At 39.8% G+C, this 15,964-nt stretch overlaps 3 protein-coding genes across 8 annotated transcripts in view; 1 reads left to right on the forward strand and 2 right to left on the reverse strand.

The window, feature by feature from the left end:
* Nucleotides 1–3,737, forward strand: part of rac3b (Rac family small GTPase 3b) — a 10,660-nt gene extending 6,923 nt beyond the window's left edge. Inside the window, exon 7 of the mRNA XM_077501696.1 lies at nt 661–3,737. Coding sequence (XP_077357822.1) covers nt 661–791 — 131 coding nt within the window. The 3' untranslated portion in view covers nt 792–3,737. The remainder of the gene's footprint in view (nt 1–660) is intronic.
* The window catches only part of dcxr (dicarbonyl/L-xylulose reductase), a 23,965-nt gene extending 14,348 nt beyond the window's left edge, over nt 1–9,617 (reverse strand). For 4 of the 5 annotated variants that reach the window (XM_077501694.1, XM_077501692.1, XM_077501693.1 and 1 more), the window contains exons 1-11: nt 9,542–9,617; nt 7,671–7,723; nt 7,422–7,505; nt 6,975–7,072; nt 6,734–6,888; nt 5,770–5,812; nt 5,559–5,658; nt 5,384–5,448; nt 4,994–5,111; nt 3,724–4,823; nt 631–753 (exon numbers count right to left, since the gene is read on the reverse strand). In XM_077501694.1, coding sequence (XP_077357820.1) covers nt 4,720–4,823; nt 4,994–5,111; nt 5,384–5,448; nt 5,559–5,658; nt 5,770–5,812; nt 6,734–6,888; nt 6,975–7,072; nt 7,422–7,473 — 735 coding nt within the window. In that variant the 5' untranslated portion in view covers nt 7,474–7,505; nt 7,671–7,723; nt 9,542–9,617 and the 3' untranslated portion in view covers nt 631–753; nt 3,724–4,719. The other variant, XM_077501695.1, reaches the window with a different exon arrangement.
* On the reverse strand, nt 7,949–15,892 carry rfng (RFNG O-fucosylpeptide 3-beta-N-acetylglucosaminyltransferase). 2 transcript variants are annotated; one of them, XR_013279400.1, is made up of 10 exons: nt 15,744–15,892; nt 14,129–14,695; nt 13,347–13,395; nt 13,140–13,242; nt 12,886–13,039; nt 11,535–11,620; nt 10,153–10,318; nt 9,845–9,930; nt 9,542–9,750; nt 7,949–8,619 (listed from the first exon to the last, which is right to left on the reverse strand). XR_013279400.1 is itself a non-coding variant. In XM_077501687.1 (9 exons), exons 2-9 carry the CDS (start codon nt 14,633–14,635, stop codon nt 9,675–9,677), a joined length of 1,227 nt encoding a protein of 408 aa, XP_077357813.1. In that variant the 5' UTR covers nt 14,636–14,695; nt 15,744–15,892; the 3' UTR covers nt 7,949–9,674. The 2 variants fall into 2 exon arrangements, 1 of the variants encoding a protein (XP_077357813.1); XM_077501687.1 differs by having other exon boundaries at nt 7,949–9,750.
* Between the last annotated feature and the right edge of the window lie 72 nt (nt 15,893–15,964).

Consider the following 15,964-nt stretch of genomic DNA (forward strand, 5'->3'; position numbering starts at 1 on the left):
TGTTTGAACAGCATTAAAATAAAATATTAAGGCTTAATGTTCCGTTCATATCACATTCTTCCATGCTCAAGGTGTGAATCCTAACCCGAAGTCAGACGTTTTGTTGAATAGTTTTCCATTAAAAGTGGAAGTTTAAAAATCGATTCACACACACAAAAAAAAAAAAAAAAAAAAAAAAAAGGTAATGATGATAAGACGTTGAATCGGTAAGACTACCGAATGAACAATTCTGAGCTCTTAAAAAAAAAATAAAAAAATAAAAAAATAAAAAAATAAAAAATAAAAAAATAATAAAAAATAAAAAATAAAAAAATTTAAAAAAAAAATCGATTTTTTTTTTAATTGAATCGATTCGAGAATCGCGCGATGTAGTATCGCGATATATCGCCGAATCGATTTTTTTTAACACCCCTAGTATCGATAATCGGGAGACAAAGCATCACGATAACGGAAAGCTACAGGCGCTAACGAATGACGGACGGACCAGCTAAATTTTGTAAATTGCACACCTCTGTGGATAAGTGGAAGATGGATGGATGGATGTTTATGTGCTATCCAACAGTGGTTCTCAAATGGGGGCACGAGTACCCTTTGCAAAAACGTTTTTTTTTTCTCCGGGGAAACGCGTACCTCTGATCACGACCTCTTCCCGGTCCTCAGGGGCTGTCAAGTACCTGGAGTGTTCGGCGCTGACCCAGCGAGGCCTGAAGACGGTGTTCGACGAGGCCATCCGAGCCGTGCTCTGCCCTCCGCCTGTCAAGAAGCGGGGAAAGCGGTGCACCATGTTCTGAGAAGACGTCATTTTCACAAACCAAGAACCGCCGCATCTCTCTCGCGTGATTTGTGAGCGATAACTAACGTCGAGTGGCTGCGCACTGCTAAGATTGCTTTCTTTATATATTGATGTTTTTTCAACGCCATATTGGTATAACAGCGCCGATATTTCTCTGATTGTGTGTTCATTAAGTGAAAAAAAAAATCCATTGACTGTCTTCACGGCACTTTGTACTCATCAAACCACACCGAGTTCCCATGAGGGCTAACAAAAGGTTTCGAGTACTCGTCTTACACCGCCGCGTCCGCTCTTTCTTAGTCCTGCTTGCTTGAATGAATGCAGCGTTGACTGATAGAACGTGAACTGTGAACATGTCTTATGGATACAGAGTTAAGTTCTTTAGACTTGAGGAACGACTTGAAGATTTCGCTGTCAGTAAGACGCCTCCCTTCAATTACAACGACAGAATGATGACATCGAGGAACTGTTACAAATGTTATGTTGTGTAAAAAAAAATAGCTCTGGAATTTACTCATAAAGACTCGAAATTGTCCTTAAGTGTGACTGCTTGTTTGTCTAACCTGTTTTTATCCACCTCATTTTGCCTCATGGTGTCGACTGAAAATGACAACATTGGTCAGGGCACAGATAATGACCAATCATCTGCAGAAAATTGGTGAGCCATGATTGGTCGTGCTTTGAGCAACTATGATGTCATTCTTTGTCTGCAGCAAGTGGCAAAATGGCCGCCCCCTTGAGATGGATAAAAATGGGTGGATTTTTCTGCTTAACTCATATCCCACAAACGTAATATAAATCAGAATACCGTGTTTAGACTAGCGGGGCTGTATTCGAGGCTGCGAATGGAGGAAAACTACAGTGGCCCTGAAGTGCAAAACAAAAAATGGACACAACTGCAAATCAAAAAACACAAACCAAATAAAAAAAAATAAAAAAAAACACACACAAAAACAAAACACAACAAATCAAAAATCACAGAAACGAGAAGGTACTCACAAACACAAAAACTGGAACAAAACAACAAAAAGGTTACCACAAACACAAAACGAAATACCGCAAACAAAACAAATTACTGCAACATTTTCCTAACGGAAGTAGTTGGTAGGACGGGGGGGAGGGGGAGGAGTAACCATACTCACGAATGATTGGACGAGAGGTGGGGCTTGAATGGATGTTGGGAAAATGTTGCGTAATTCCTTTTTATGTTTGCGGGAACCTTTTTGTTTCGGTTTTTGTGATTACTTTTTTGTTTTTTTTGCACTTCAGGGCCACCGTAGAAAACACCACTTCGCTGATGCTTTTGGTGAGGAATTAACATCAATCAACAAAAAGTTGATTTTTCACGTTACCGTCCCTTTAAGGGAAATTCTGGTTCGTGCGTCCGAAGAGTTCGAGGTCATTTTCTGTCAGTGACAATTTATTTTTCCTGTTAATGACATATTTCAATATCATTTGGAAGGTTATAAGTACGTCCTTAATCTTGACAGGGCGCTGTATGAGATGTTATAACTGGAAATTAGTAGTGAAGGCACTGTTTATTTTCTTCTATGTTGCATCTAAATTTAACGCCAAGCTGAAATGAAAAAAAATATCATAGTGACTTGCGCTCCGCCAACCTTGCATGAAGTTGTATAACAATTTGGCAAACCTGTTGTTGCAGAGATATGGTTTTAACGCCCACCTTCTTTTCCGATCATTTGTGTATACACTTTTTAGCACAACGAAGGAATATTCAAAATATTACAGTTGTACTGTATTACATTACATTTCAGGATAAAAATGACTTAAGTAGCAATGTTGATCCAAACTGACGTCACATTGGAAAGCGAACAGAAATAACATTGTATTTATTGAGATGCATTTAAAATCTTTGTTACAAAAAAAAATGTAACAAGATGAAAACTTCCCTTCCATGGACTTTTTTTTTTTTTTTTTTTTGCTGTTTGTGCTCAAACACCATCAGATGTTACTGAAGTGTTTGAGTAACTTCATCCTAACTGTGAACACGTGACAGACAAACAAAACCTTGCTGCCTCTGAGGGTGGAGGAGTTTGCATGGGTCTTAAAATATTCTGCCATTGTTTTGATGTTGTTTGTGTGTGAGGGTGTGCGTAGAACATTGATAAGCTTGGGGGAGGTGCATGAAAGACAGTATTGTTTTAAGACGAGTTTTTAAGTGACAGGTTTTTTTGGTACTATTTCATATTGTACTGCAGTAATAAACATGGCTGTCAAAAGAAAATAACATCTTGTGACGTATAGAATAATTCTTAGGAAATGAATGCTTTATGATTACCTAAATATATTAGCTCTGAAATGAGGCAAAGTGATGCTGAAGTTAGAAGTGTAACATTGTAAAATAAAGGGGCCAATTTGATTTGGGTTTAGGTGTCAGTGACAAGACAAAAAAAATGCACCTTTTATGATCCTAGTAATTGCATTTTTGTATGGGTGCAGGGCTGTGGTGTGTTTGTCTCCCCCTGACGGTGAGATACAGCACTCCCCGCCTTTATTTTTGTCTGAATTATGTTTTGTTTTTTTGGCTGGCATAGCAAAGTATGTGGTTGAATAATGTCGTGTTGTCCTGCCTAGATAAGGTGTCGAAGTAAAGCTGACAAATGCAGCGCCAATTTCAAATCTACTACTGCATGGACGTTCTCTGGTTATTTGACACACTGTTAACTCTTAGGAGAGGTTGAAATGCATCGGCCATGTATGTATGTAATGTAAGATGAATTGTATACTTGTTCCCAACTGTGTCTCATTTTTAAAAATTTTATTACTTCACGTCTGTGTGGTTAAATATTTCAATTTTTTGGAATACTAAATACAAATGTATATGTACGTACGGCTTTTTGTCCTGATTTGTTCGACACACAAGACATTACATGTGAAATCATCAAAGAAAGTGTAATAAAAAAAAATACCTGGATATGGACAATTATAGCAGCGTGTTGTTTAAGTTATCCGACAGGAGGGTACATTTCTGCTCAAGAGTGTTTGTCTCTATGAACTATATGCACAAATGACTTCCGCATTCGCCGGATGAGCGCACCCAAACTTCCGGTGCGGGGAGACTTCAGCGGAACGCACTGTTAATGTGATATAAAACTCCAATCCTAAATCCTTAACCCACTCAAAAATAACAATGGCCGCTCCTTGCTACATGTACACTATGTCTATTAGAATTTTAAAACTACTAATGGGGTATATGCCACGGAAGAGGCGTGACTTCCGACTTCCGTGTTTTTGCACATCAGATTGGATTCCAGTTCCGGGTTATACGACGTGTGTGCCGCGTTCCAACACTCGCTCGATTTTTCTGACGTGCTTCGGACAACTGACGGACACACTTCACATTCGCACCCGTCGACGGGAACGCGCAACAAAGGGGCACAAAGTCGGAAGCACAAGTATTGGGACGCAGCACACACGTCGCAAACCGGAACCGGAATCAATGCTCATGTGCAAAAACAGTCCCGCCTCTTCCGTGGCATATACCCAATTAGATTTCCCAGCGTCGTAATTTTGACGGCTTGAGCTCTGGTAATGACGTAATTGCTTAAAATGATTACTACACGGAAATACAAGCCGTTTGAGTAGCTAGGAAAGCTTTTTTTTTTTTTTTTTTTTTTTTTTAATGTAAATTATGTATTGTAACTCCTCTACGTGTCCACAAAATACCCCACGGCCCAACATCACAGTTGCTCAGGTTCAGTCAACAACCAATCACGACTCAGCTTGGGAACGTCACATGACCAACCTCAGAAAACTGGGTAGCCGTGATTGGTCATTACATTACATATGTCAACCTGTAAGGCTAAATTAACCAGAACACTGATTGACATGTAAAACCAAATGAAATGATGAATTGAGACCAAACAGAGGAGTTGTAAAGATTTGATTGGTGATGCTGTGCAGCTTTAACAGGCCAGGAAGCCTCCATCTACTGGCAGAGAAACTCCATTTGTCATTGTGCTCTTGTCACTCAGCAGGAACAAAATACTGTTCACCACCTCATCCACCTCTGGACACAAAAAAAAAAAGAGCAATTACATTGCATATAAACCAAAATGTGGCTAGTGTAAACATCACGTGTAATGGAAGTTGGCGTTCGAGAACACTGCTGTACTACTGAGCGCATGCTAATTGCGATAAAGGGAAAAAAAAAGAGCAGTCAAATGTGCTGGCTTAAACCTGCAAAGCGGCCCAGCGGGATGCGGGACGTCATGGTCTTGGCTTTCTCGGGGTCGCTCCAACCTCGACGGCCCATTTCAGTCATCACCACAGTGGGGTTCACACTGTTCACACGAATCTGACCACAAACGCAACACAGGAAGAATCCATAATAATAATAATAATAATAGCTACAAAATGTAATCAATAAAAGCATCAATGATGGCGGTTTGGGAACCATTGCACTACAAGGCATTTACCAGGGCTGAATTGTTAACAAAAAAGGAGGAAAAAACAATATATCATAAACTACATCGTGCCTACACTTAACAAAAACAGTTAAAGTGTTCACAGGAGCATTTGGATTCTAACAAGTCAATTATTCTCCATGTTATTGATATCAGCGAGTACCTGATGGGGTCCCAACTCCAGAGCCATGACTTTGGTCAACATGTCCAGCGCTCCTTTAGTGGCACCTGAAGGTGATTAAACACAAGCACGAGATTACCTGGAATAGAATAGCGACGCTGTGCTCTTTCTAAACAACAACACAAAGTCACAGGTCCACTCTCGAAAGTTGACTCACAGTAGACCGTATGGTTTTTGAGGGCACACTGCGACGCCTGGCTGGACACATTGACGATGGCGCCTCCTGATCCTCTGGCGATCATCCCACGAGCCACGACCTGCCACACAGATTGCACGCAGTTGCCTTCTTTCATTCAGTGGAAAACAGTTTGGAGTAAAGAGAAGTTAAGAGACGTGCTGTTAAGAAAACAGGATGTCCTTATCCTTACCTGGGAGACATGCAGCACTGCTTTCACGTTCACAGTGAAAGACCTAGAAATAAAAGACACCGGGTCACGCTTCCATTTGACTCCTTAGTTCCTACTTGAGTCGTAACGCAAACACTAAAGAAGTACTACTTTCCTGAGTCCTGAAACACCATTTCTATATAAGACTGACTATCTTTTGCTGAACGTATTCAGACTCAATGTTGGTAAAATGTGCGACTCTGGGTAAAGCTCTCTCTATCTATCATGCTAGCTAGTTAGCTAGCTTAATCTAGCTGGCTAGTTAGCTAGCCAGCTAGCAGCTAGCTATGCTTACAACTGCCGAACTGATGTGGGGAGTAGTGATGGGATTTTCGGTGATCCGGTTCATTTGGATCGGCTCGGTGGAAAGAGCCGGCTCCTTTTGGCTCTCAAACGGCTCTTTTAACTTAACTTAACTTTACGACGAGAAATTTACATTTTATTTTGATAAATGACTTGAACTAAATATTGCATTCTACTGACTGCAAATAGCAACAATTATCAAGCAAATATTTTTTTACCTCATTTTATTGAAAATTAAAAAGGCTCCAAACAATAAACAAGAAACAATTAAAACTTCAACCAACAACAATCAAATAACAAAAATAGTGTGTAGTCATTTAACTGCCACAGTAGCAGCGAACACAACAAACATTAGCTACTCACCCGTTCCAGGATAAAAAAAAAAAAAAAAAAAAAACTAAATATATCAACTTGGACGGGCTGATGCGGCTCCTTCTTTCTCTCATCTGACTTTAACCAATTAAAATGTCTCCAAATGTTACTGCGTTTTCGGCTCATCTTGCACGAACCGCGTTTGTGTGTCGTCCTTTCCTCTCCTGTTTTCTCCTCCTCCTCTTCTCTCTCTTGTCTGCGACTGCGCACGCTCGTACAGAAAATCTCACCGGGTGCCCACTAAACCCCAAGTGGGATTTACATGACTTACTGGTCAAACTGGTCAGGCGTGACCTCAAGAAACGGCCGGAGTTTGGCGCATGCAGCATTGTTGACGAGCAGTTCAATGGGGCCGATGTTTTTGAGGGCATCATCTGTGGCCCCCCAGTCTGCCAAGTCAACACACACAGGTATGATGGACGGACACTGTGGGAACAAAGCAGAAAACAAAAACATGGATGTAAGTTTGAGTAAAAAAAATAGCTCCGGAATACTTGGAATGATGATTGTACCTCGCGCACGAGACTGTCCAGGTCAGATTGTGTGCGTGTGACCGCTGTGACGTTTGCACCGTAGCGTGCTAGAGCTAAAGCAGAAGCCCTGCCAATCCCTGAGAAAACGTACAAACAAAAATGAAGAGATTTTCAAGTGTGAATTACCCCAAAGTGGAGTTAAATATAAGTAAGTCAGCACTTCAAATGGTATTACTTAAAAATCATACTAATATTTGGCATATATTTCTGTACACTGTAGCATGGGTTATATTTTACTGTATTTTTTTTTTAAATTAGAGGTCAGTACAGTATTATTTTTATTCCATCTGAGGTGGTTTAAATGAACACTTTGACCGTAGTTATTACGTTCAACCACTGGGGGTCACTCTACACCACATTAATCATTGGGTCGGCGTACACACGCAGCAATATGGACGATCATTTATTTTTGCGTGTTGCGTTTACCTTTTCCTGCTCCCGTGACCAGAGCGTGTTTGCCTTGAAATGAAATCTCCATGTCGAAAGTGACAGGTCCAAATGAAAACAACTCTAAATGAAGAAAGAATATTTCACTCGTTCGGCCCGGAAAGGAAACGAGTCGAACTCGTGACTCGCCACTATCTGATGATACGCAAAGAAATCTGCAAAATCCTCTAAATGCTCATAGAATATGTGTTTTGTGGTTGTTTGAAAATGTTAAGTTATTGTGCTCACCAAAAGCTGTGCACAGCAGTAGACAGGAAGAGGCGTTCCTCGTTTCCGGTTGGCTGCCAAGTTTAAAGTTAATAGTCAAGTCAAAGTGACAATATATGGAGGTACGCTGTTTTTTGTTTTAAACATTTTTTTTTTAGCTTTGTAAGGTTAGGTATCATCTCAATTGAAATAAATACGGTAAAATTTGCCTTTCCAAATGTGGTCTTTACCGAGTCACGTGACGTAATTTGTGGTTACGGGGTGATATGAGAAATCAATAACATCGTATTGAAACATGACACGGATGTGTGTATTTGTTTTAATCAACCAACACTGCATGACAAAAATACTTCACTCATAGTCCCAAGCACTGACCTGCAGTGACACGTTTGAATTTGCAATTTTAGGCTTGATGCAAATATTACAACATTTTCAACTGAAAACAACAACTCGAAATACTAATGGTGGAGTGGAACCAAATAATTTACCGGACGTGTCAAACCTGATCACAAAAGGAACAACGGAAGGTATATAAACAAGACTGTCTGGCATATTTGCACTAGGAGACAGAATATTACATCGTTGATAAGGCCGGTCTTTAAAACATTTTCTAAACTTCAAAAACCGTCAAGAGGTCATGTTTGATAAGAAAAACATCATCAAGCTCACATTGTGTCAATCAACATACAATATTCGATTTGCATGTATTTAGTCATAAAAAAAAAAAAAACACAAGTCAAACTTAAAACTCACAACATGCAACTTCATGAAAATGTTCACATCTGTTGAATCCAACATCCAAATCTTATTTTAAAAAACAAAACAAAGAAGTCACGTTATGATCGACTGTTTAAAAGAACTATGCACATTTGTACAAATTTGGTCTCTGATCCCGTTACTCCGTTTATAGTTAACGTTAATGACCACGTGGAGAATCGCTTTGGAAAAGAACACACATGCAGACAAAATTCTGCAAAAAAACAAAACAAACAATGAAAATGGATCTGTCACATAAATACCTAAAATACAAAATGGATGACATCTATGAAGATATGTAACGACATTAACATTAAAAACACCCTAAAACAAAATCTCGCAAGTTTTGCTGTCATTGGGTGATGGTCAACCGCCCCCACCCAATAATCTTTGCTTTTCTATTGGCTGCTGCTGGATGATGTCACTTCTGTGTGACATACTTTTAAACGTAATTATTCCAGTTTAGATCAAAATAAATGTACTAAAAATCACTTTTAAAATCATCTGCAAAGGCTCATGCAATCAATTAATTACCAAAGACTAAAACGAAGGACATGTTTGCTATAATTATGGTTAGTTTTGTAAACATAAAATGTAGTTTCAGTTGGTTTTCATTTTTTTAAAAAGCATTTTCGTTTTGATTTTATTTCGGTAACAATATTTTGGGAATTTTAGTTTTAGTTAACTCAAATAATTTTAATGGCCCCATATGTCGCGGCAAATGGCCCCCGGGCCGTAGTTTGGACACCTCTGATTTCAATAAAATGCCAAAGGTGTACCATGAGAAACTGAATCGAACAGCACTTTTAACATCCAAAATGTAGTTTTGAATCAGTCTCACACGACATCCAAAAAAACAATTTGAAATGTGGACTCGTCAGACCGCAGCACAGTTTGTGACTAATCTCAGATGAGCTCAGGTCCAGATAAACTGGCAGAGTTTCCTGACGTTGTTGATGTATGGCTTTTACTTTGTATGGCGGAGTGTTAACTTTTGCATTTGCAGATAACAGTGAAGAGCAAAAAAAAAAAAAAAAAAAGAGCAATGATGATAAGACGTTGAGTACCGAATGAACAATTCTGAGCTCTCGGGGGAAAAAAACAACAAAAAAAACAGTGAAGAGCATGACACTCACCTTGTTTTCACTTCACCTGTTCTTCTCTACCCAACAACATTCGAAACACCGATGAGGTCGAAGGTCGAGCAAGGCTTGAATTTAAAAGCATCGGTTTGTGAAGAATTTTTTTAAAAAAAACGGACGTTGGAAGTCACTTCCCATTCGGAGATTTCGGCTTTGGGCACCAGTCGGTATCGGGATATAGTCGGCAGTGGACTGTCTTAAATCTGCAGAATTGGAAGAGTTTCTCGTTATAATCGGATTGGGAACGCGCCATGAGGAACGGTCGATTGCCAAACTATTCGCGTTATTTTCTCTAACCTTGTTGGATCTTCCACCAGTGAAAATCCTCCAACGATGCTGACCACATTGCGTCGATTCTCGTAGCCTCCGTAGCTTAGCGTCACCTGAAGAGAAAAGCGCCCGTTTGTTGCGTCAAATGTAGACTTTCTCAGTTCCGACTTGGAAATGCAGAATACGGTCGTTATTGTTATTGCTTCGAGAATGTCATGCAACTGAAAAACATTTCCTCCAATCATCTTTCAACCAACGATCACACATTAGCTTCAGTCCAGAAACTACTGAACACTTCCGATGCGGAACAGGCCAATAAACACAAACGCACCAACCTGCTCCAAAACGCTGTCAGTGGGCAGCTTCTGAAGATTCTCCAGGTGGGAGTGGAACAGGTGCGTGTGTATTAACGCCACCTCCAACAGAGCCTCGATAATGTAGCCGATGGTGCAATCGTCCGGCAGGCGGATTTTCTCTGCCGTGCTGATGAAATTGCCCAAACTGGAAACCACCAGATTCACGAGTTTCACACTTCAACTTTGATTTCCCTTTTGCTCATTTCCCTGCCTTGGAACATGAGCTTTTTTTTTTCCCTCAACATGGCCCTTGGTTGATCTCCTTTGCTCTGCTGCCACCTGCTGGCCGTTTATGTAATAACTACCATTTCTGCAACCGTTCTTTGCATTTGAGAGGCTGCATCAAACCTTTCGGTATGCTCTGGCATTAAAAAATAATAATAATTATAATAAAAATAAAAAATAAAAAACCCATACTAAACGTATAAATACGTCTTTGGGACACAAAACATTTAAAATAGAACGTATTTATCAAATAAATAAAATTTTGCATAAAATGCAAAATTATGCACTATCCCTGCATAAAATTTTACGCAAGTAATGTGACTTCACAGTTGAAGTAGCGTCATAGCAACAAGAACAAAAAAAAGTTGACATTCATTACAGTCAGTCAACGGTTAATGCTTTAGCTTTTATTTTAATGTTGAAAAATCTCCAGATGTCCGTTGAAATGGCCCCAAAATGATTTTTTTTTTCTTCTCTTTTCAACCACACAATCCATCCAATGGTTGGTTGCACAATTAGTGTAATAGAAGTAATCCTAATTAAACTACAGTACTCACAATTCTGATAATGATGAAACTTAGCTTAGCTATATTCTAATGCTAATTGAGACAAAACGGAAACAGATAGAAATATACTTTTTTTTTTTTTCCTGATGAAAGAAGAGACTTTAATCTTTCTTTTGGTAGGTTCCATGTTTTTATAGCAATAGAAGACAATATTCTGTGGGCCTTGCAAAATGAGTCAAAATCCAGTAAAACAGCCGAACGGGAGCCAACGGGATTGCGAAATTTGAAAATGGCTGCCAGCGAATGAGTTAATCATACATAATTAATCGTGTGACTTCAATAGTAAACTCACCATTAATCACAAATTTTCTGTTCTAAATGTCCAATAAAAAAACGATTTTTAAATTTTCATACTCTTGTTAACATAAAAGTGAGAAAAATGTCAAACTAATAGAAAGATTCATAAAACAGAGTTCAAAATGAAAAAGATTGTACTCAACTGTCAAAAACGAGCGTGCTATCGATTTGCGTTGAGGTCATTTTTCTGCCACCAGATGGCAGAATTGCATTAGTAAGACATTGGCGACCGCTCAATGAAGAAGTGCGTGGCGATAAGAAGGCAGCACCTACCTGGCCCATGGGCTCATTTTCAGTGCCAGACCTCTGCTGACACAAAAACCCGCACCACCTGTCGCAAACCAGAACTTGGCGGACGCCTGAAACGAGAAACGCATTTGATTGGAAGCAAAATATCGAGCAAATTCAGTGGAAACTCGTAATCAACATTTCGCAAATCCACGTTTTTACTGCTGTGTACTACTTACAAGTATGTGGCTGGGAAGCAAACACAAAAATTGCATCTTAACTACCGTATTTTCCGCACTATAAGGCGCACCTTCAATGAATGACATATTTTATTATATTTTATTTATTTTATATTCATCCATCCATCCATTTTCTTGACCGCTTATTCCTCACAAAGGTCGCGGGGGCTTTTATTTGATATTTTATTATATATTTATTTCACTTTTTCCATATATAAGTCGCTACAGTCGAGGCTGGGGTTACGTTACGCATCCATTAGATGGTGCTGCGCTAACGGGAATGTCAACAAAACAGTCAGGCCAGTCAAACTTTATGAATAGATTACAAAGCAGCTTTCTGACAACTCCCAAAATGAATAAATTATTATTTTCTCTGAGGTCAAGTATTCGTATTAGCTCGCGATCCAAGATGGCGGGATCTCCGATCGTGCAGGGTCACCGATAGCGAGACCTGTTGCGACTCAATACTGATCCATATATAAGGCGCACCTGATTATAAGGCGCATGGTCAGCTTTTGAAAAAATTGAAGGCTTTTAACACATTCATTGCCATACCAGCAAAAAAAATGCATCATTTGACGTCTTTTTCCGTCAATGGCAGTGAATGAGTTAAACGTGGTAAAAATCAATGAAGCAATTATAAATTGTTGATATAATGTACAGCAGGGGTGTCCAAACTTTCTCCTCTGAGGGCCACAGACAGAAAAATTGAAAGCTGCAAGGGCCACTTTGATTTTTTTTTTTTTTTTTAAAGTTATTTATTAACACATTCATTGCCAGACCAGCAAAAAAAAAATGCGTCATTTGACGTCTTTTTCCGTCAATGGCAGTGAATGAGTTAAACGTGGTAAAAATCAATGAAGCAATTATAAATTGTTGATATAATGTACAGCAGGGGTGTCCAAACTTTCTCCTCTGAGGGCCACAGACAGAAAAATTGAAAGCTGCAAGGGCCACTTTGATTTTTTTTTTTTAAGTTATTTATTAACACATTCATTGCCAGACCAGCAAAAAAATGCATCATTTGACGTCTTTTTCCGTCAATGGCAGTGAATGAGTTAAGGTGCGCCTTATAGTGCGGAAAATAGGGTATTCTCAAATCCGCAATATTTCCCATTCCGAGCCGTATACAACTGGACTGAGGCGTAGTAACGGACCAATCCGTCGCTCTTGACCCTCTCTGCAGCTTCGATGGGGTGGTCGAGACTGGGCCGACCGAGGTAAACGTCCTGGCTGTGGTGGTAGGAAGACAGCAGCTGCAGCAGGCTCGGCAGGATCACGTAGTTGTCGTCGTCCATGTGACAGAACCACCTCAAAAAGGACGCAAAATATTACTCGACAAAGGTCTCCTTCTCGGATCCGACTATTGGGACCCCCCCCCCGCCGTCCGTCCGTCCGTCCGTCCACTCACTTCTTCTGAGACTCAATGAATTTGTCATACTCGACAGACATCTTGCAGCAGAGGGCCTGTCGAGTGTGAGCCGCTGAACAATTCGTGTTAATAATATTTGCGCCTAGAAAAAAAAAAAGTAAGTAGTTTATTTCTAAATGAAGTCATCTGATTATGATTATGATGGTTTTTGTATTTCATTGTTTCACGTTTGGCACGTTTATTTACCTGTTCTCATCTGCAGCTCTTTGTCTTCACCGTCTGAGAATAAATAAGTCTGGAAGAGACAAAGACGCGCTGTTACAAATGCAAACACACACACACACAATCTTCTCATACAATTGTTCCATTGTTTGAGTGAGAAGCAGTTTTGGTCAAGTAAAACAAAAGACAAGAGTGGGAAAAAAAAAGGAGCACCATAAAAATGAGGAGATCATTGCAGATAGAGCTTCTGTTGCATGCAAAAAAAACAAAAAACAAAAAACAAAACTTGAAACATAATATGTGTGCAGTTCAGTTCAGCATATGACCAGATGATATACAGTATATATATATATATATATATATATATATATATATATATATATATATATATATATATATATATATATATATATATATATATATAGCAGTATAACAGTTTGTAGGCCTTGCAAAATCTGGGAAAACAGAGCGAAGAGGGTTGCCTCAGTGAAAATGGATGGAAGTGAATGAGTTAAAATGGAATATTTCCCCCTACTCATGTTTAATTAAAAAAAACAAAACAAAAAAAACGGATAAATACGTCTTTGGGACACTTAGAACATTTTTTTTTTAAAAAACGTATTTATACGTTATTGGGAGTAAATGAGTTAAACACAAGGCCGGTCACTGTGCTTCATGGGATGACTCATTAAGACTTGCGTCAAGCGATTCTTGACACTTGTGGAAGGAAATTGCAGCTAACGCGCTGGGATCGGGTCCCCTTTTTCCAATCGCTGTGACTGGAAAAACTACGACGGTACTCTCACCTGTTCTTTCGCCTGTGAAATCCAGGTCTGAATTAGCAGCTCCAGTCGAGACTTGTGGTACTTCCTGGTGGTTTTGACCGCAATAAAAATGTCCTTTAATTCCAGGAGGTCGCGTGATCCGGGTCCAGGAAGTATTCCACCTTGTCCTGCGGGGGTAGAAAGGGCTTCTTCAGAGTCAGCCTCCTTGTAGTCATCGTTCCCAAAAAGTTCCGTCTCCGTGCTGCCATTCATCTCTTCTGAGCTTACATCCAAGCCGCTTTTCCTTTCCGTGTCGCCAGCAGCGTCGGCCAGCGCCGGCGGCAGCCCGCTACGGTTCCGCAAAGCGGAAGCTGAGGATTTGACGCGAGCTCTGGGCTGCGGCGGGTCCACTTGGCGGGCCGCGGGTTGGAAGGCCGGGATGAGCAACAGGAGGAGGCCGCAGAGCGCGAGGGACAGCAGGAAGCCCGCCTTACTGACGCCCACCCACGACGACGCTACGCGCATTCTGGGAGACGGCGCATCAGCCATCCGGCGCTGAAGCCGCTTTCCGCGCCGCCTCGTCCCATTCTCACTCCATCGCGCTGAATTCTACGGGAGGAGAGACGGAATGTTGTTACAGCTCAAACGTTCACAGCTTTACAGGTAAAAAAAAAAAAAAAAAGCAACAACTGAGTTACTGTGGTTGCATAAGTGTGCACACCGTCTTATGACTGCTTGTGTTGAGAATTAACGAACAAATCACGATGGATGGAGTGCATTCAAATTCATGTTCAATGGGAATCAGTACACACACATGCCGAGTCTTTTTCTTTAAAAAAAAAAAAAAAAAAAAAGCCTTATTGGATTATGATAATTCGTGGGCAATTAGGATGAGGACAATCATGACACAAACACACCATGCCGGCGTGGTCATACAGAAACACAGTGTGCACTGAATTTCAATAAAACAATTATAAACACGGTTACACACCAATATTAATTTTACCAGTCAAAAAGTTGACAAGGTGGAACAGCTAAGTTGATTCATTTCATTAAACGCATTCTTGTCTACATTTATTTCCAAATTACCACTATCAACAACACTTATCAATCGTCTGATTCGAAACAGTTTCACGATCACATTGTACCTTTAATAAGACTACTTCCGTTTAAGAAGAGAATTCAACTTAAAAGCTTACCCTGGTTTGGTAACTCAGAATTGTCAGACACAATTGAACGGTGACCAGACCTATTCTCATTGATAAGAGTCACTTTTCAAAAAAATGATAGCTAAAACAAACAAACAAACACATTTATGCGCAATAAAACCTCGCATACAGCTGTGGAAAAGTTAGCTCTGAAGTGAAGCCAATTGTACATTTTTGGGAAGAAAGGACGGAACTAAGACTTGTAGAAACTCAACTTACCAACAAAATATCTTACAATACATCCGAATGAGATGCTACATGGCCACTCAAAGTGAACGCGATAAAGTGGGAAACTTTAACTCCAACAAATTAGCCAAAGTTAGCTTGCTCAAAACATCCTCATGAGCGAAGTTGGAGGTTAGACTTATTTTTTATCCCACCGTTCGACTCAATACCCTCCCAATTTATATCTTTGATATATTAAAATCTTGAACAGTTTGCTTGCTTACCTGTTCAGATTCAGTCGTATATCTCGGCGTGAACAATCTTGCAGAAAGCCGAAAACAAAAATATTTTTTTTTATTTTTTTTTTCACTTCATGACATGAATCAAGTTTCCGGAATAAAAAGTAGTTTCCGGTAGACCTTTCAAAATATATTTAAAAATGTGTAACGTGGCAGGGAAAATCAAAAAGTAGAGTATTAAAGAATTTAATACTGGTTGTACGTTT

The sequence above is a fragment of the Festucalex cinctus genome, chromosome 17, assembly GCF_051991245.1.
Source record: "Festucalex cinctus isolate MCC-2025b chromosome 17, RoL_Fcin_1.0, whole genome shotgun sequence".
Taxonomy (NCBI): Eukaryota; Metazoa; Chordata; class Actinopteri; order Syngnathiformes; family Syngnathidae; genus Festucalex; species Festucalex cinctus.